The 19,709-nt window shown below is 40.4% G+C and overlaps 1 protein-coding gene across 3 annotated transcripts in view; it reads left to right on the forward strand.

The window, feature by feature from the left end:
* PREX2 (phosphatidylinositol-3,4,5-trisphosphate dependent Rac exchange factor 2) overlaps positions 1-19,709 on the forward strand; it is a 303,487-nt gene that overhangs the window by 232,146 nt on the left and 51,632 nt on the right. For all 3 annotated transcript variants that reach the window (XR_011259007.1, XM_069600206.1, XM_069600207.1), the window contains one exon: positions 2,883-2,997. Coding sequence is in view for 2 of the 3 variants with exons in the window: in XM_069600206.1 (XP_069456307.1) it covers positions 2,883-2,997 (115 nt within the window). In the remaining variant the exon portion in view is untranslated. The remainder of the gene's footprint in view (positions 1-2,882; positions 2,998-19,709) is intronic.

The following is a 19,709-nucleotide window of genomic DNA, read 5'->3' on the forward strand; positions in this document are numbered from 1 at the left end:
TTTAACTGAATTAACTGACCATTGAACTAGAGGTAGTATTCTAAGAGTTCTCTTTATCTATACTTCTTATTTCATAATTCTCTTGCAACTGCAAGAAAATATACATGGAGACAGACAAATTCACATTTTTTACTTTTATTATGTTAATACACATTTCTGCACCTCATACCTAGCTATGTGTATGTATATATATGGTGTGTGTCTACGTGTGTATATATACATTTAAGCGTTTATATATATGTATGTTGTGTGGTTTAGTCGTTTAGTCGAGTCCAACTCTTTGGTGACCCCATGGTTGTAATCAGCCACGCTCCTCCGTCTGTGGGATTTCCCAGGAAAGAATACTGGAGTGGGTTGCCATTTTCTCCTCCAGGGAATCTTTCCCAACTTGGGATTGAACCCGTATCTCCTGCATTGGCAGGCAAATTCTTTGCCACTGAGCCATGCAGGAAGCCATGAAGTTTGAGTATAAATAATATATATGTGTAAATATATATGAAATTTGAGTTCAGCTTCACAAAAACATGTACAAAACTTTTTTAAAAATAGAAGACAAAATTTTTTAAAAGTTCTTTTCTTTTCATCTGTCTTGGCTGTGCTGGGTCTTCATTGCATGGGCTTCTCTAGTTGCAGCACTGAGGCTTAGTTGTGGCTTGTGGGATCTTAGTTCCCCAACCAGGGATTGAACCTGGGCCCCCTTTATTGGGAGCACAGAGTCTTCCTAACCCCTGGACCACCAGGGAAGTCCTGACAGTTTAAATTAGAAATTAGCTTTGCCTACTTACTAAAGATAATTGCCAAATGGTTGAGCCCAAGAATGATTTTTAATCTGTATTTGGACTGGTTTAACCTTATTTCACAGTTTACATATTGCTGAAGCCTGGCTTGGAGAATTTTGAGCATTACTTTACTAGTGTGTGAGATGAGTGCAATTGTGTGGTAGTTTGAGCATTCTTTGGCATTGCCTTTCTTTGGGATTGGAATGAAAACTGACCTTTTCCAGGCCTGTGGCCACTGCTGAGTTTTCCAAATTTGCTGGCATATTGAGTGCAGCACTTTGACAGCATCATCTTTCAGGATTTGAAATAGCTCTACTGGAATTCCATCACCTCCACTAGCTTTGTTTGTAGTGATGCTTTCTAAGGCCCACTTGACTTCACATTCCAGGATGTCTGGCTCTAGGTGAGTGATCACACTGTCATGATTATCTTGGTCTTGAAGATCTTTTTTGTACAGTTCTTCTGTGTATTCTTGCCAACTCTTCTTAGTATCTTCTGCTTCTGTTATACCATTTCTGTCCTTTATGGAGCCCATCTTTGCATGAAATGTTCCCTTGGTATCTAATTTTCTTGAAGAGATCTCAAGTCTTTTCCATTCTGTTCTTTTCCTCTATTTCCTTGCATTGATTGCTGAGGAAGGCTTTCTTATCTCTTCTTTCTATTCTTTGGAACTCTGCATTCAAATGCTTATATCTTTCCTTTTCTCCTTTGCTTTTCACTTCTCTTCTTTTCACAGCTATTTGTAAGGCTTCCCCAGACAGCTATTTTGCTTTTTTGCATTTCTTTTCCATGGGGATGGTCTTGATCCCTTTCTCCTGTACAATGTCACGAACCTCTGTCCATAGTTCATCAGGCAATCTATCTATCAGATCTAGTCCCTTAAATCTATTTCTCAATTCCACTGTATAATCATAAGGGATTTGATTTAGGTCATACCTGAATGGTCTAGCAGTTTTCCCTACTTTCTTCAATTTAAGCCTGAATTTGGCAATAAGGAGTTCATGATCTGAACCACAGTCAGCGCCTGCTCTTGTTTTTGCTGACTGTACAGAGCTTCTCCATCTTTGGCTGCAAAAAATATAATCATTCTGATTTCGGTGTTGACCATCTGGTGATGTCCATGTGTAGATTTCTCTTGTGTTGTTGGAAGAGGTTGTTTGCTATGACCAATGCATTCTCTTGGCAAAATTATATTAGCCTTTGCCCTACTTCATTCCGTATTCCAAGGCCAAATTTGCCTGTTACTCCAGGTGTTTCTTGACTTCCTACTTTTTCATTTTTGCAATGACATTACTTTGCCAACAAAGGTCTGTCTAGTCAAGGCTATGGTTTTTCCAGTTGTCATTTATGGATGTGAGAGTTGGACTGTGAAGAAAGCTGAGTGCTGAAGAATTGATGCTTTTGAACTGTGGTGTTGGAGAAGACTCTTGAGAGTCCCTTGGACTGCAAGGAAATCTAACCAGTCCATTCTAAAGGAGATCAGCCCTGGGTGTTCTTTGGAAGGAATGATGCTAAAGCTGAAACCCCAGTACATTGGCCACCTGATGCGAAGAGTTGACTCATTGGAAAAGACTCTGATGCTGGGAGGGATTGGGGACAGGAGGAAAAGGGGACAACAGAGGATGAGATGGCTGGATGGCATCACTGGCTCGATGGACATGAGTCTGAGTGAACTCCGGGAGTTGGTGATGGGCAGGAAGGCCTGGTGTGTTGCTATTCATGGGGTCGCAAAGAGTTGGACACGACTGAGCTACTGAACTGAACTGATCCTTATTTCTTGTATATGTGATCATATTTGGTGCTATTCAATGCATTTACTAAGGACTTCCCTGGTGGCTCAGATGGTAAAGTGTCTGCCTACAATGTGGGAGACCCAGGTTCGATCCCTGGGTTGGGAAGATCCTCTGGAGAAGGAAATGGCAACCCACTCCAGTACTCTTGTCTGGAAAATCCCATGGACGGAGGAGCCTGGTAGTCTACAATCCATGAGGTCGCAAAGAGTCAGACACAACTTTGAAGAGATTTACTAATAATAAGATGACACTAAATGTAGAGAACTGAGTTATACAATCACATGAAGAGTACATTTACTTGTTTTCACAGCACTGGAGAGCATGGAAGGATATTATTATAGAGACAATGTTTCGGTGGAGGAATTTCAAGCTCAGATAAATGCAGCCTCCTTGGAAAAGGTCAAACAGTACAACCAGAAGCTCAGGTATGTCATTGTTCAGTTTTAAAAAAGGTTTTCGTATTGTAACGAGAGCCGATGAATAGAGCTTTTGCAATTATTCGTTAGATGATTAATCATGATATTTCTTTTGATATAAAGTCCTCCTCTTTAGGGTTTAATATTTCTGATATGCTAATGGGTTCTTTTTTTGCAAATAAGTTAGAAAAAGTTTTAAAACTTTCATGCCATTGTCTTAATTTCTTAGAAAGATCAAGAGATTAAATATTTAGCAGACCATTATCAGGAAAATAAAACCATTGATCTTTTATAGCAGTGTCTCCTAGGAGATTCAGTGGCTTAAAGGTAAAATATTTTCCTTTATGTACCATTAAACAACAAACAGCCAGTACCTTATACCAAGAGGTGAATATGTTTAACATAGAAGATAAAATAAAACAGGTACTGCTTGATATTGGGAAAAGTATCTACTTTCAAATACTTTCAAGTAGCATTGCATTTTATTGTTTTTCCTCTAAAAATCATCTTACTGATATCATTATCAATGGCAGGGAAAAATTAAGTGCAATAAGTGAAAGGGAAATGTGTTATAATTCAGAAGCTTTCATATTCAATTAATTATTAGCCTATGTATCTCCCTTTTATAAATTACTCTGATAATAGGTCACCTTTTAAAATTATTGACAGATTATGACTTTTATTTTTAAAAGAAGAAAGACTGTTCTGCCTTGCTGCTGCTGCTGCTAGGTCACTTCAGTCGTGTCCGACTCTGTGCGACCCCATAGACGGCAGCCCACCAGGCTCCCCAGTCCCTGGGATTCTCCAGGCAAGAACACTGGAGTGGGTTGCCATTTCCTTCTCCAATGCATGAAAGTGAAAAGTGAAAGTGAAGTTGCTCCGTCGCTTACAACTTTCAGCAACCCCATGGACTGCAGCCTACCAGGCTCCTCCGTCCATTGACTATCCAGGCAAGAGTACTGGAGTGGGTTGCCATTGCCTTCTCCTTAGGCCTTAGTAAATAAAAAATACTGTTGTTTTTCTTTTTTTTGGTTTTGTCCATAATATGGCCAAATCATGAAGATAAATTAATTCCTAAAATTCCTGGTGCAGGAAGGGGTTGGTTCTTGTGGTTACCACCAGTGGGTTGGCTTTGTTTCACTGTGAATGCATCCTCACGCTAACCCTGTCTCACCCAAGCCTGTCCCTTTTCCATGTTCTTTACTCTCTACCATCATTTTATCATCTTTAGCCTCAAAGCCCCCAGTATTTTTTCATTTCTCATTTTCTTTTCCTCCTAAAATCTAGTTGAAGATCCTGATGATTCTTAGACTGCTCTAATTATATTACCTTGTCTAGATCGTTATTTTTCAAAGACATCTAATAGACTTTCACAGGGGAAAAAATAGTTATTCTTGAGTTCTTAAATACTGTGTATGTGTGCTCAGTTGTGTCTGACTTTTTGCGACTGCATGGACTGTAGCCTGCCTGGCTCCTCTGTCCATGGGATTCTCCAGGCAGAAATACTGGATATAAGAATAGGAGGTTGCCATGCCCTTTTCCAAGGAATCTTTCCCAACGCAGGGATTGAACCCACGTCTTCTGAATTGCTGGTGATTCTTTACCATCTCAGCCATCAGGGAAGCTCAAATACTGTGTCTAGACTCCTGGGTCAGAAAGATCTGCTGGACAAGGGATAGGCTACCCACTCCAGTATTCTTGGGCTTCCCTTGTGGCTCAGCTGGTAAAGAATCCACCTGTAATGCGGGAGACCTGGGTTTGATCCCTGGGTTGGGAAGATCCCCTGGAGAAGGGAAAGACTACCCACCCCAGAATTCTGGCCTAGAGAATTCCATGGACTGTGTAGTCCACAGGGTCGCAAGAGTCGGACATGACTGAGCGACTTTCACCCTCACTGACTAAGCAATACTGACTTAAGCTAAGTCACATCTTGTGAAGACCTCTCATTTGAGTACCATTAGCACAAAAGATAATTTTTGCTTTCATATCTGATAAAATATAGGTTATCTTTCAAATAAGAATAGAAAATTAAAGCATTTCTATGGAAGCTGTGGGCCCTGACAATACATCCCCCGAGTCTAGTTTGAGCAAACAAACTGGATCTTCCCGACCCAGGGATTGAACCCACGTCTCTTATGTCTCCTGCGTTGGCAGGTGGATTCTTTACTACTAGTACCACCTCAGAAGACTTAGAAGTCCCTTAGGAGGATTCTAATATGTTGGTAGAATTGAAAACCAATATCTATAGATCGGGAAGTTGCCAAAGTATGACCACCAGACCAGCATTCCACTAGAGCATTGCTTTGGCATCCTCATTCATTCCCGATCTCCAAGGAGCAGTGTTGTTCTAAGGCACATGTCTGACCATGTCACTCTTCTACTTGAAGCGTTTGTTGATTTCTTATTGCTCTCCCCCACCAAAAAGAGTCAGAGACTCCCTTGCCAGGCAGCCAACATCTTTCATGACTTGGCCCAAGACTTCCTTTCTCTGCCTGTGTGCCAGACAGGCTGTGCGTCCCTCATTTCTAACCATACCCTTTACTTCCATTCTCCCCTGAGTTTTCACACTTCACTTAGTTTCTGCTTCCTGTCTCCCCTGTCTATAAAGCTACTACTCATATGATTCAATGTCCAGCTCTAGGATAGTCTCCTTCATGAAATATTTTCCATTTATTTTTGGGCTAGGATGAAGCCCTGGGCATTCAGTTTTTCAGAAGTCCCTTACGTGCCAAGTCGCTTCAGTTGTGTCCGATTCTTTGCAACCCTATGGAATACAGTTCACCAGGCCCCTCTGTCCATGGGATTTTCTTGGCAAGAATACTAGAGTGGGTTGCCATTCCCTCCTCCAAGGGATCTTCATGACCTATGGATCGAACCCACATCTCTTATGTTTCCTGCATTGGCAGGCAGCCTCTTTACCACTAGCACCACCTCAGAAGCCCTTAAAAGTCCCTTAGGAGATTCTGATGTGTTACTAGAAAAGTAAAAATGAAGTCACTCAGTCGTGTCCAGCTCTTTGCGACCCCATGGACTGTAGCCTATCAGGCTTCTCCCTCCATGGGATTTTCCGGGCAAGACTACTGGAGTGGGTTGCCATTTCCTTCTCCGGGGGATCTTCTTGACCCAGGGATCGAACCCAGGTCTCCCGCATTGTATAGGCAGACGCTTTTACCGTCTGAGCCACCAGGAAGTCCAATGTGTTACTAGAATTGAAAACCAATTCCATAGATTGGGAAGTTGTCAAAGTATGACCTCCAGACCAGCAGCATCCGTGTCATCTGCAAGCTTGTTAAAAGCAACTCTTTGTTGGAACAAGCCTTCCAGGTGATTCTCATCAAATCACACTCAAATTTCAGAGCCACTGTCTGAGGCTAAATGAGTGACAGCTCATCCTTCCCCTCTTCCATTTTACTTTATGGCTGTTACAGAATTCAGTTATTATCCCTGATGATACAGTTATGTGTATAGGTTCTTTATCTTCTTTATTCTAGTATAAGCTCTTTGAGATGCAGGGTAAGTTTATCTTGCTGTTTCCCATTGCATTTATCGAAGTATCTTGCATAGAAAGCTCTCGTAAATATATGTTTAGTTGCATTAAATTATTTAGCTGTAACTGGCAGAGAAAAGTGGGGATGGGGCATAGCCTTTATACACCTATGGGTCTTTTTTTTAAATACAAATATACACTCACTATATATGAGTGTATATTTATATTTTTTAAAAAAGAGGACATAAATTTGAGCAAACTCTGGGAGATAGTGAAGGATAGGGAAGCCTGGTGTGCTGCAGTCCATGGGGTCACATAGAGTCCGACAGAACTGAACTACTGAATGATAACAACAAGAATAGATACATGACAAGATGTTCAAGATTCTTTGTTAAGAAAAACAGCATATGTATTAATTGCATGCTGTCCTCTTAACATAAGAAAACATTTTAATGTATCTTTTCCTGAAGAGAGCATTTTAAAAGTACAGACTCGGTACAAATTACATGCCCTTGTCAGCAGTTACCTGCTATATATCCTTCTTGCTGAATATTAAATTTCCTTTGCACAGGAAGACAGTTACCTTCCTCTTTACTCCTAATAATGCCATTTTTTCCTGCTGATTTCTTGAGTAAAGGTATTAATTTCTTCCTTAATTTTTCCTGTTACTTGTAACCTCAAATACCCAGATGTTGCTCTTGAACAATCTGTTCTTGGTTTTCAGACCCAGAGGCTGACCTTGACCATTTCTTTAAAGGCTGTTATTGTCCATGTTAAAAAAAAAAAAACCTTCAGGGGTCACTAGTTCCTCATATTCCTAGAGCCTAACACTTTCACTGAAAACTGTTTCATTCCAGATGTTAATTTACTAATTAGATATCAGAAAAGGTTTTAAAACAAACAAGCATAAGTAGATAAATTGATAAACTATTATCTAATTGGAAAGCTTTGATTCTAAAATTCTTTAGATTACAGGTTTCAGAAACACACTTAAACAGGCATAAACAAAATAATATGGCTTATATAACCAGTATATTCAGTGACTGTGGTGTTTCAGGTACAGCTGGATCCAGGTATATGGGCTTCAAGATACTCTTTCTTTCTCTCTCCTTTTGGTATTCCTGTCCTCTCTGTGGGCTTCATTTTCAGGCAGAGTTGTTTCACTTTTGGGTAGAAGTGGTCACCACAGACCAGTATTGCATTTAGTGAAGAAGAGAAGGTGTCCCCACTGTACGTCTCCTGCCAACTAAGATTTTCAGCAAAATACCTGGTCTCATTGACAAGACCTGAGTCATGTGCCTGTTCCTGGATGGGCTGAGCAGCACGAAAGACCAGTGGGCTGTCACAGAAAGCACAGGGTAAGCACAAAGGATTTCACAGAAGTTATAGAGATTTCTCCAGAATAGCAAAGAACAGGTGGAAATTTGCTCCTTAAAAGAAAAGATATTGTAGCCGTAATACCTACCAATTTTTAAGAACACATTAGAAGTCAGTCACAATGCTAGGTGAGTTACGTAGATAATTTAATAAGCCAGTGAGTTCCATATTATAGTCTCTATTTTAAAGGGAAGTTGCACAAGTTAACCCAGATAATAAGTGGTAAAAACAGGACTTAAAGACTTTTTTCTCATTAAAGTCTGTAATTTTTTTTACTATATTAAGCCATCTCAGTGAGAGGAGTAAACGATTTACACGACAAACAAATTTTCTGTTATGAAGTTTTGGTATCAGACTGTGTGGATCACAATAAACTGTGGAAAATTCTGAGAGAGATGGGAATACCAGACCACCTGACCTGCCTCTTGAGAAACCTGTATGCAGGTCAGGAAGCAACAGTTAGAACTGGAGATGGAACAACACACTGGTTCCAAATAGGAAAAGGAGTACGTCAAGGCTGTATATTGTCACCCTGCTTATTTAACTTATATGCAGAGTACATCATGAGAAACGCTGGACTGGAAGAAACACAAGCTGGAATCAAGATTGCCAGGAAAAATATCAATAACCTCAGATATGCAGATGACACCACCCTTATGGCAGAAAGTGAAGAGGAACTAAAAAGCCTCTTGATGATAGTGAAAGAGGAGAGTGAAAAAGTTGTCTTAAAGCTCAACATTCAGAAAACAAAAGTCATAGTATCTGGTCCCATCACTTCATGGGAAATAGATGGGGAAACAGTGGAAACAGTGTCAGACTTTATTATTTTGGGCTCCAAAATCACTGCAGATGGTGATTTCAGCCATGAAATTAAAAGATGCTTACTGCTTGGAAGAAAAGTTTGAGCAACCTAGATAGCATATTCAAAAGCAGAGACATTACTTTGCCGACTAAGGTCCGTCTAGTCAAGGCTATGGTTTTTCCAGTAGTCATGTATGGATGTGAGAGTTGGACTGTGAAGAAAGCTGAGCGCTGAAGAATTAATGCTTTTGAACTGTGTTGGAGAAGAGTCTTGAGAGTCCCTTGGACTGCAAGGAGATCCAACCAATCCATTCTGGAGATCAACCCTGGGATTTCTTTGGAAGGAATGATGCTAAAGCTCAAACTCCAATATTTTGGCCACCTCATGCAAAGAGTTGACTCATTGGAAAAGACTTTGATGCTGGGAGGGATTGAGGGCAGGAGGAGAAGGGGACAACAGAGGATGAGATGGCTGGATGGCATCACTGACTCGATGAACGTGAATCTGAGTGAACTCCGGGAGTTGGTGATGGACAGGGAGGCCTGGCGTGCTGAGACTCATGGGGTCGCAAAGAGTCGGACACGACTGAACGACTGAACTGAACTGATCATCAAGTGCCTCCAATTGCTTTGATTCTGTATCATTTATTCATTGAATTTTCATGAGGTTTCCATTCTTATAAGAATGGCCAAGATGGAAAATGAACAAATAAGCTAATCCATAAACAATGTATTGCAGATAATGAAAAGTACAATGAAGAAAATCTGCAACTGGTTGCTATACTAAAAGAGCAGATTAGTTAGGAAGTTTAATTAGGTGTTATCTGAAAGAAGGGCTTCCCAGGTGGCGCAGTGGTACAAAATCCACCTGCCAATGCCGAAGACTCAGATTCAGTCCCTGGGTTGGGAATATCCCCTGGGGAAGGAAATGACAACCCACTCCAGTATTCTTGCCTGGGAAATCCATGGTCAGAGGGACCTGGCAGGCTGCAGTCCATGGAGTCACAGAGTTGGACGTGACTAACCACACAGAAGATTTGAAAGGAACCTGAATCACAAGGAGATGGTCTTGCCAGAGTATGGGGGAAGATCGTTCCCAAAGTGGCAAATTGATGCAAAGGGGTCATGGCAATAGCTTATCTTGCCTGAGGAAGATAAAAGTGGCCAGGGCAATGCTGACAAGTTGAGAAGGGTCATTTGTGTTGAGAGAGCTGTGCAGAGGCCTGGTTATGTAAGGGCTGTAGGCTATTGTAGGAGTTTGGATGTTATTGTAAGGAAGGAGACCATTGCAAATGTTTTATTGAATTCCTGCTGTCCAGTTATATCTCATGCATCTCTTGCAAATAGAATTCAAATAGCTGAAGCTTGCTGGAAGCAGTAGTGAAGCATGCGGTGGCCAGCTGGCTGTTCTGATTGTTTCTCCTCCAGTCTCCAGGGGAATACAGATGAGGCCATGTACCTCAGGAGTCTGCCTCGTGCATCAGAGCCCTGGCACTGAGTGCCTGCACACACCCTGGGTTAGTTGTTTCTCCGGGTGAACAGGATTGAGCCAGCGGAAATTTCTAACAGCTGCTTCTAAAATATACCCTCTGGTGCCAAGTCAGATGATGTTCTTGACTGATTTCCTTCCGATTCTTAAGAAGTACAGCATGTAAAGTGTCTAACTTAGAAATTCTAACCACGAAATTTCAAAGAGGGGCATTCTCATTCCTTACCTTCACTGTTTTATTCTCTCTTTTCTAACTCAGACTCCCCTTTGTATTTACTCTGGCCATAAGCCATCATTCCCATTAGCCTCATTTTTCCCCACCTTACATAAATGTAATTTATCATTGCCAAACCCTTTCATTTTAATGTATCCTGTTTATTGGCAGAAAGCAGCACTGCATGGTGACTAATGAGATAAATGTGAATGTGAACAGTGTTCTTCTATAAAGTGCTCCTTTCAGGTTGAGGCGTCTAGATTAGCTTTTTTCAAATGCCATTTTCAGTATAAAGTCAGCGTTAAAGCAAAAGAGAAAAATCAAAAGGAAACAAGTTGTATATTAGTTTCTAAGGTCATTTATTAGTGTGGTGAAGTAGCAACTTTGTACTGAATATTTTAGGGCTTATAATTTGGGTATCTCAATGTAAATTCATCATCTTAATAGAAAGCAGACAAGGAAATTATTGAAAGCATATATTCTCTTAAAGTATGTTCTTTTTTGGGTATAGAATGACACATTTTCTTTAAAGAGAATTTTTTTAAAACTAAAATATATTTTATATAACAAGTATAAGGATGATAGATATTTTGTTTAGGTTTGCAAGAAATGCTACACAAATATCAATCTCAGAGTCATATATTTTGAACAGTTTTTTCAACTGAGAAATGCCTGGCTAGAAGGATGCTTGTGTTTGGCTGTTCCCATGATAGCATCTCCATAAAATGGGTCATTTCTCTCCACCTTGAAGGGGAAAAAAAAGTGAGTATGTTCTCCTGGTATGAGACATATATGAAGAATGGCATAGCCTTACTACCATTTCACGTCTACAGCTATCAAACAGCATGAGAAAATAAAGAATAGCAGGACTTCAGGCTTTGACCCCATCTGTAGTCAGAGGCTTATTACCAAACCAGACTTGAGTCCCCTAGCGTAATGCACAGTAAAGCCAGTCCACTGACACCGGGTTGTAGTGAAGGACAGTTCAGCATTTATTGCAGAGCATCAAACAAGGAGTCCAGGCAGCTAATGCTCAAAAGGCCCAGACTCTCCGATGGCTTTCAGGGACAGACTTTTAAAGGTAGAGTGAGGGAGGTGGGTGGCAGGATGTAAGATCACCTTGTGTACAGTCTTCGGATTGGTTGGTGGTGAGATCGAAAGCTGATGTCATCAACCTTCTGGTTCCAGCCTGTCTGGGGTTATGTGTTTGTGGTCAGTCTGCAGTTTACTTCTTCCACCAGCTAAGCATGTCAGTATCTTCAAAACAGCTCAGGGATATGGCTTGAGGTATTATCTATGGACATGAATTTGAGCAAACTCTAGGAGATAGTGGAGGATGGAGGAGCCTGGAATGCTGCAGTCCATGGGGTCACAAAGAGTCAGGCACGGCTTAGTAACTGAATAACAACAAATTATCTATCGTTCTCAAGGAGGAACTAAAGACCCTTGACTTTATTTAATGGCTAAAGTAATATTTTGCCTTTCCTGACTGTTTGCCTTTTTTCTGCATTTTCTCACTTCTCTGATTAAATTTATTCTTTGGAACTCAGGGGAGGCCTTGGGGGCCTTTTTTACAAGCAAGAGGCAGGTGGAGGGCATGGGGGTAGATATTTGTCCCCGGACGGTGACATAAGGTCCTGCTCAGTTACAGGCACTTGTCTTCCATCCCCATCTTTTTCTTCCCACAGAGTCTTTGACTCATAACACAGTATTTCCCATTCCTTGTTTAGATAGTAAATGGTATACTCCAGTTTGAAATGGAAAATTTTGGTTCTGTTGATGAGAAGCTGTGCAAGCTATCTTAAATCAACAAGAGTATGAACTTCATAAAATCTGAGAGCAAGCAAGAGAGAGAATATCAATTAAAATACAGATAATGCCTTGTCTTTCAATTGTTTTACTTTATAAAGCTGCAGATTTTAGAGTTATTCTGTTTTAATTAACTGGAAACATTCCAGATGCATAGTGAACTCTTCTATAGCAGTTTTATATTTGCTTTCTATCCAATCTTCAGCTGAAATCCATTTTTTATGCCTTGAAATACATCCACATTTCTGTTTTGCTAAGACTAGCTGTAAACTAAATGTGTATATCCAGTTTATGTATATTTTCAATAGGTTATGGAGATTTCAGAGCTGTATATTTTGTTTTATATGAGAAGTGATTCTTCAGTAGCAGGAGAAAACAACGAAATCTGCAAAGAATTTGAATTTGTTTGTAATGCTTAAAAGTGTACTAGGTTTCTTTCCTATATCTGAGATGGGTAAAGGATCTATGTTTACAAAATTAAAGTTATACTCTAGGTGTCATATTCTTGCACTGTGTAAAACTAAAGGAGCTGCAGGATACTTGTGTTTGACACACCCTTCACCCCCACCAAGTATCAGAGTCAGGAATGAATTCAGTAAGTGACTTTTTCTGTGGAAGAGAAGCTGGATTTACAGTGTTTAAGGGGGAGGGGATGGGAGGTAAAGTTGTGGGGAAGGGAGTATTTTCCAACATAGAGAATTGTTGTTGTTCAGTAGCTCAGTCATGTCTGACTCTTTGTTACCCCATGGACTGCAGCACACCTGGCTTCCCTGTCCTTCACCATCTCTAGGAATTTGCTCAGACACATGTTTGTTGAGTCAGTGAGGCTAACCATCTCATCCCCTGTTGACCACTTTTCCTCTTGCCTTCAATCTTTCCCAGCATCAGGGTCTTTTCTAATTAGTCAGATCCTTATATCAGGTGGCCAAAGTATTGGAGCTTCAGCTTCAGCAACCGTCCTTCCAGTGAGTATTCAGGATTGATTTCCTTAAGGATTAACAGAGAAAAAAGAATCGGCAAAAGTCCTGAAGGGTTGAGGAGAAAAGATAAAGCGTCTGGAAGCTGGAATTCAGGAGGAACAAAGGCATGAAACAAACGGATGAACAGAATCAGTATGCCCTCCTTTGCCTCCTATACCATCAACTGTTCCTCACTTCTTTCAACCCAGCTGTCCCTCAGGACACACTCCAGCCCTATTTCCATGTGCTGAAAGCGTAGGCAGTAAATCCCCTACATAGGAACCTTCAGGTTGTGAACTTTCAAAGATGTGAATGCGGGTTTGCATGCCCAGTCACGTAAGTTGGTCCATGTGTCTGGCATACACTGTCACGTGAGTGCGTCCTCTGCAAGTGGTTTTGCTTCTGTGTACTTAACTGTGCAGTACTGTAGTACAGTACCTTTGTTGCAAGCCCAAGATGTCTGGAAGCAAGTGTGAAAGCAGCACTGTTGTAGTTGGTACTACCGTACTTTTCAAGGTACTGTACTGAAGATTAAAAATGTTTTCTTTATTTTTTGTTTTTGTTTTTTATGTATTGTTTGTGTGAAACATATTATAAACCAATTACAGTACAGTATTATATAGCCAATTATGTTAATTGGGTACCTAGGCTAACTTTGTTGAACATGTCAACAAATTGAACTTACAAACGAGCTTTTGGAATGGAGGATGTTCCTATGTAGGGGAATTACTGTAATTAGGACCCATCCCATCTCAAATCTGTGTTCCTGCAGGAACCTTTCAGGGATTGCCTCAGCTGGAATTGCTTGGTGTCTTCTTTGAAACTCTTTGAGAGTCTCTGTGTTTTCTTTTCTTTTCTTTTAACTGCAGGTTATTTATGTGCTGATATATACATGAGGGCAACCATGTTAGTTCACCACTGTGTTTGGTACATAACAAGTACTGTAAAGGGGCTTTCCAGGTGGAGCTAGCAGTAAAGAACCGGCCTGCCAATGCAGGAGATATAAGAGATACCGTTCGATCCCAGAGTCTGGCAGATCCCCTGGAGGAGGGCATGGCAACCCACTCCAACATTCTTGCCGGGAGAATCCCATGGACAGAGGAGCCTGGTGGGCTGCGGTCCATAGAGTCACAAAGAGTCAGACACACCTGAAGCAAATGAGCATGCATGCACAAGTACTGTAAAAATACTTGAATTGGAAATCCAGTTAATTGCAATGTATTGGTCTTTGGGTGGGATATTATCATTTTATTGAATTTATTCCAGGATCCAGTCTACTTCATTTTATATTCAGAAAATTCTGGGCCATTTGAAGGGTATGGATGCTGACTCTGTTGGAGACTTCTCTAAAGAAAATTCATCAGTGTAGCCAAGGTTCATAAATTTCACATGAGCAAGATCAGACAAAGTTGAAATTATAGTGGCACTTTTGAGAGCAACATACCTCTTCTTTATTTGAAAGACGCTATAATTCTATTAAACTTTGCCACTGTTACTTTCTGAAAATATGATAGAGCTGCCAATATATTTATGCATATAATCTCATTTAATTATCTGGCCTATACTTATTTCTATGTGAATTAAGACTAATTCGTTTACCCTTGGGAAATTGTAATGTGTCTAAATTTATTTTATTATTACATGAAAGGAATTTTAATTCAATTTTTAGGTGAGGGTAACAAAGGGGATTAGAATGATTTGACTATGAGTTTTCACATTTTTGTGATAAGTCCTTCTTTGTGATAGTTTATCTAGGATGAATAGATGTTCTGGCTGACAAATAGCAGCAGATAAAATCATCTTCAAAAAGCAACATTTGAGGAAAATTACCTCTCTGCAAGCTAAGAAAAGCTATTGTTTTCACCAAAGCAAAAGGACGATCAAAGTACCTTGTGTTCAGAGTTTCCTTTGGAATAAAAAAGAGCTGGAAGTGTCCAAGAAAAAATAAACACACCCTGAAGAATCAGTTAGGGAAATATACTTTGTGAGGAAAAATTGTCCCTGCTTGTGGAAGCAAGATTGATTCTTATTTTTAACTCTGCTGACTTCTCTACCAGAGCACAAGGACAATCAGTCTTTAAAAAATACATTCAAAGCAGCCTAGTCAAGCTCTCTCAGTGAATCTTTTTCCTATTGCTTTTGTTAGTTCCTTTTTGCTGACATCCCAGAGTCCTTTTCTTTGGTGGATGGACCATGGAAGGGGAGTGAATCATTCTAGATGATTCTTTCAAAAGAATCATATACCGTCTTTCAAAAGAAGGGATAAGAAAATCGCCTTATCCTTTTACCAGTCAGGAAATTTGGCTTGGACCCAGAGCTTTTGATAGAAAAGACATAATTGTAACTCAGAAAACTTAATATGGATGTATTGAAAGTCATAATTCATGTGAAGAGTCAGGGTATTCTGTTTGTAAATTGGCTGTCTAGTTACATAGACCACCCAACTTCAACTGAGGACAAAGTTCCATCTTATATAGATTCAAGTGTGTGAACTTCTCTCAGTCATTCAGGAAGAAAATCAAATACGTCTTTGCTTGGCTTCTGGTAACTTCAGTCAGAAGGACTCTAATTTCAGTTGCTTTTGCCAATTTCTTCCCATCTTTCTTGCATGATAAGTTGCTTCAGTTGTGTCCAACTCTTTGCAACCCCATAGATTGCAGCCCACCAGGCTCCTTTGTCCATGGGATTCTCCAGGCGAGAATACTGGAGTAGGTTGCCATGCCCTCCTCCAGGGGATCATCCCGAACCAGAGACTGAACCCACATCTCTTACTGTCCTGCATTGGCAGGTGGGTTCTTTACCACTAGTGGCACCTGGGAATCCCTTGGAATATTTCAAAATCTGTTCTTCCTGAGAGGTCTTCTCACCTTCCTAAGGTTAGTCTTTTCCCTTTTTTTCCCTTTTAAGCTTCTGTTTTGACATTTTTCAATTAAATTTTAAATTCTTTTTACACATATCTGCTTCTTCTTTTCACCTTGTCTTTCTCTTTTTGGTTTACCCATTGCTAATAAGGTACTTATTAATGGATAATTAATGAATGCTTATGTATCTATTAATGTCCAAAGTTTGGGGCAACCAAACCATGATACAGAACATAACTGAGCAGCCTGGGGGTACTAGGGAGGACAAAGAAGGGGTGAGAATGAGACTAGAGGTGGAAAGACTGATCAAGAATCCATTAAAATAGTTCAGACAAGTGGAAATAAGAACTCTACATAGATGATAAAAATGGAGATGGATAGGAGGGTATAGATTTTAGAAATACTTGAGAAATGGAGGGAAAAAAATCTTTTCCACCAGAAACATGGTTTGTTGAGAGGGAGACAGAGACATGCTGGATTGGGTGCCTGCATTGTTCTCTGATACAGAGAGAAAGCATAGAGGTCGTGCATCAGTTCAGTTTAGTTCAGTCGCTCAGTCGTGTCCGACTCTTTGCGACCCCATGAATTGCAGCATGCCAGGCCTCCCTGTCCATCACCAACTCCCAGAGTTCACTCAAACTCACGTCCGTCGAGTCGGTGATGCCATCCAGCCATCTCATCCTCTGTCGTCCCCTTTTCCTCCTGCCCCCAATCCCTCCCAGCATCGGAGTCTTAACTGATGAGTCAGTCAATGAGTCAACTCTTCGCATGAGGTGGCCAAAGTGCATAGTTAAAGCCAAAATAATGCATGAAATTTCCCAGGTGGTAGCACCTCACATCCAGAAAGGGCCAGTGAATTGCTCAAATGCAGGCACCTGGCAATGTTGCAGCCGGGACTGAAGCTAGGTATTTCCAGCTCCACAGCATGCACTTAATCACAGCACTCCACTGCTTCCCTGAAGTAGGGAATGATCCCAGTATTAATGTGTTTGGCTTGGGGAAGTGCTTTAATGCAGCTTTAATCACTAACAATGAAAGAGTTAAGGACAATACAAATATGGAAAATCTTCTCGAAAAACTGGGAATTTCAAAGGACAAGGAAGCATTTGGATTTGTTTTGTTTTCTCTGAAAAGGGGTAGCTTCATAATTGTAGAAGGAGAAAAGAAGCTATGACAAAGACCAGAGCAGAAGACAAAGGCAAAAGGAGCTGAAATAGTTGGAGTCTTATTGTTACTTGTACATGAAAGAAATGATCTCTGGATGGTTTCTGACTGTGAATTAAACTCACTAACGTGTTTTTGTCTTCATAATGAATGCACCTCATACACATTGTGAAGAAAGGGGAATTCATCTGCATACATTTTAAATATCATCAGCATGCATTATGTCATGATCTTTGCATCAAAATAAAAGTATTGAATTATTAGATATAATAATATAAGTTTATATTATATTAGATGTAATAGTATATAATAATGTCTAATATTATATTCTATCATATTAAATATAACATTAATATTAATTAAATATAATAATATAACATTAATTAATATAGCAGTTTAATTTTAGATATAATTTAATTATATAATGATAATGATACTAGAATTAAATACAAAATATTTAAAGAACAAAACTGAACTTCTTTCAAGTCTGTTCAATATTAAGACATATTCATTATGCAGAATTTAAAACCTATAGTTCTGTTCCATTCATAGCATATTATGTAATAAATTAAAAGTTTCTGACAGGTGCTTCTGTTGATATAAACTTTGAACTTCATCTTGATACTTGAGAAATCAGTGAAGTCTGATATACACCAAATATACTCAGAAAACACAATGAGAGCTCATAGATGAACAAATATCTTCCGAGTCTGAAGGAGAAGCATCTTTAATAGATCTAATATGATGTTCATTGCATTTCTTATGAGCTAAGTAAGAAAAAATAGTAATAAGCTTAATAGACCAAGTGACATTTAGTTCATGGGAAAATTTTTTTTCAGAAAGAGATGGGAATACCAGACCACCTGACCCGCCTCTTGAGAAACCTATATGCAGGTCAGGAAGCAACAGTTAGAACTGGACATGGAACAACAGACTGGTTCCAAATAGGAAAAGGAGTAGATCAAGGCTGTATATTGTCACCCTGCTTATTTAACTTATATGCAGAGTACATCATGAGAAACACTGGGCAGGAGGAAGCACAAGCTGGACTCAAAATTGCCGGGAGAAATATCAATAACCTCAGATATGCAGATGACACCACCCTTATGGCAGAAAGTGGAGAAGAATTAAAGAGCCTCTTGATGAAAGGGAAAGAGGAGAGTGAAAAAGTTGGCTTAAAGCTCAATATTCAGAAAACTAAGATCATGGCATCCGGTCCCATCACTTCATGGCAAATAAAAGGGAAAACAGTGGAAACAGTGAGAGATTTTATTTTGGGGGGCTCCAAAATCACTGCAGATGGTGACTGCAGCCATGAAATTAAAAGACACTTACTCCTTGGAAGGAAAGTTATGGCCAACCTAGACAGCATATTAAAAAACAGAGACATTACTTTGCCAGCAAAGGTCCATCTAGTCAAGGCTATGGTATATCCAGTGGTCATGTATGGATGTGAGAGTTGGACAATAAGGAAAGCTGAACACCGAAGAACTGATGCTTTTGAACTGTGGTGTTGGAGAAGACTCTTGAGAGTCCCTTGGACTGCAAGGGGATCCAACCAGTCCATCCTTAAGGAGATCAGTCCTGAGTGTTCATTGGGAGGACTGATGTTGAAGCTGAAACTCCAATACTTTGGCCACCTGATGTGAAGAACTGACTCATTGGAAAAGACTCCAATCCTGGGAAAGATTGAGGGCAGGAGGAGAAGGGGATGACAGAGGATGAGATGGTTGGATGGCATCACCGGCTCAATGGACATGAGTTTGGGTAATCTCCGGGGGTTGGTGATGGACAGGGAGGCCTGGCATGCTGCTATCCATGGGGTCGCAAAGTGTCAGACATGACTGAACGACTGAACTGAACTTAAGCTTTCTACAGTGATATAATGAGAAAAACCAGAAGGTGAATGATCTGGAGTTGCCTGCTGTAGTAATATACTGGAGGAGGGAAAGTTGGTCAAAGTTGGATTCCAGTCCCCAGTCTTGCACTGATTGGCTGTATGACTTGGGACAAGTTCTCAGTATATCTGAGCCTCGATCTCCTTTTCATCCAGTGGAGCTAGCAATGCTTCCTAAGCTGACATGAGTATGAGGTTGAGAGGAGATTTACATCGTCCTCAGGATTTGCCTAGTGTAAGGAGTAGCTGAGGCTTCCCTGATAGCTCAGTTGGTGAAGAATCCACCTGCAATACTGGAGACTCCAGTTGGATTCCTGGGTCCGGAAGATCTGCTGGAGAAGGGATAGGCTACCCACTCCAGTATTCTTGGGCTTCCCTTGTGACTCAGCTGGTAAAGAATCTGCCTGCAATGTGGGAGACCTGGGTTCAATCCCTGGGTTGGGAAGATCCCCTGGAGAAGGGAATGGCTTACCCATTCCTATATTCTGGCCTGGAGAATTCCATGGACTGTATAGTCCATGGGGTTGCAACGAGTCAGACACAACTGAGTGACTCTCACTTTCACTTGACTTTCAAGGAATAGCTCCTCACAAGGCATTGTATCTGCAGGTGAGTTTCATGGAAGATGGGTTTTGTGAGTTCCCTACAAAACAACTTACTTGA

The sequence above is a fragment of the Ovis canadensis genome, chromosome 9, assembly GCF_042477335.2.
Source record: "Ovis canadensis isolate MfBH-ARS-UI-01 breed Bighorn chromosome 9, ARS-UI_OviCan_v2, whole genome shotgun sequence".
NCBI classification, from domain to species: Eukaryota; Metazoa; Chordata; class Mammalia; order Artiodactyla; family Bovidae; genus Ovis; species Ovis canadensis.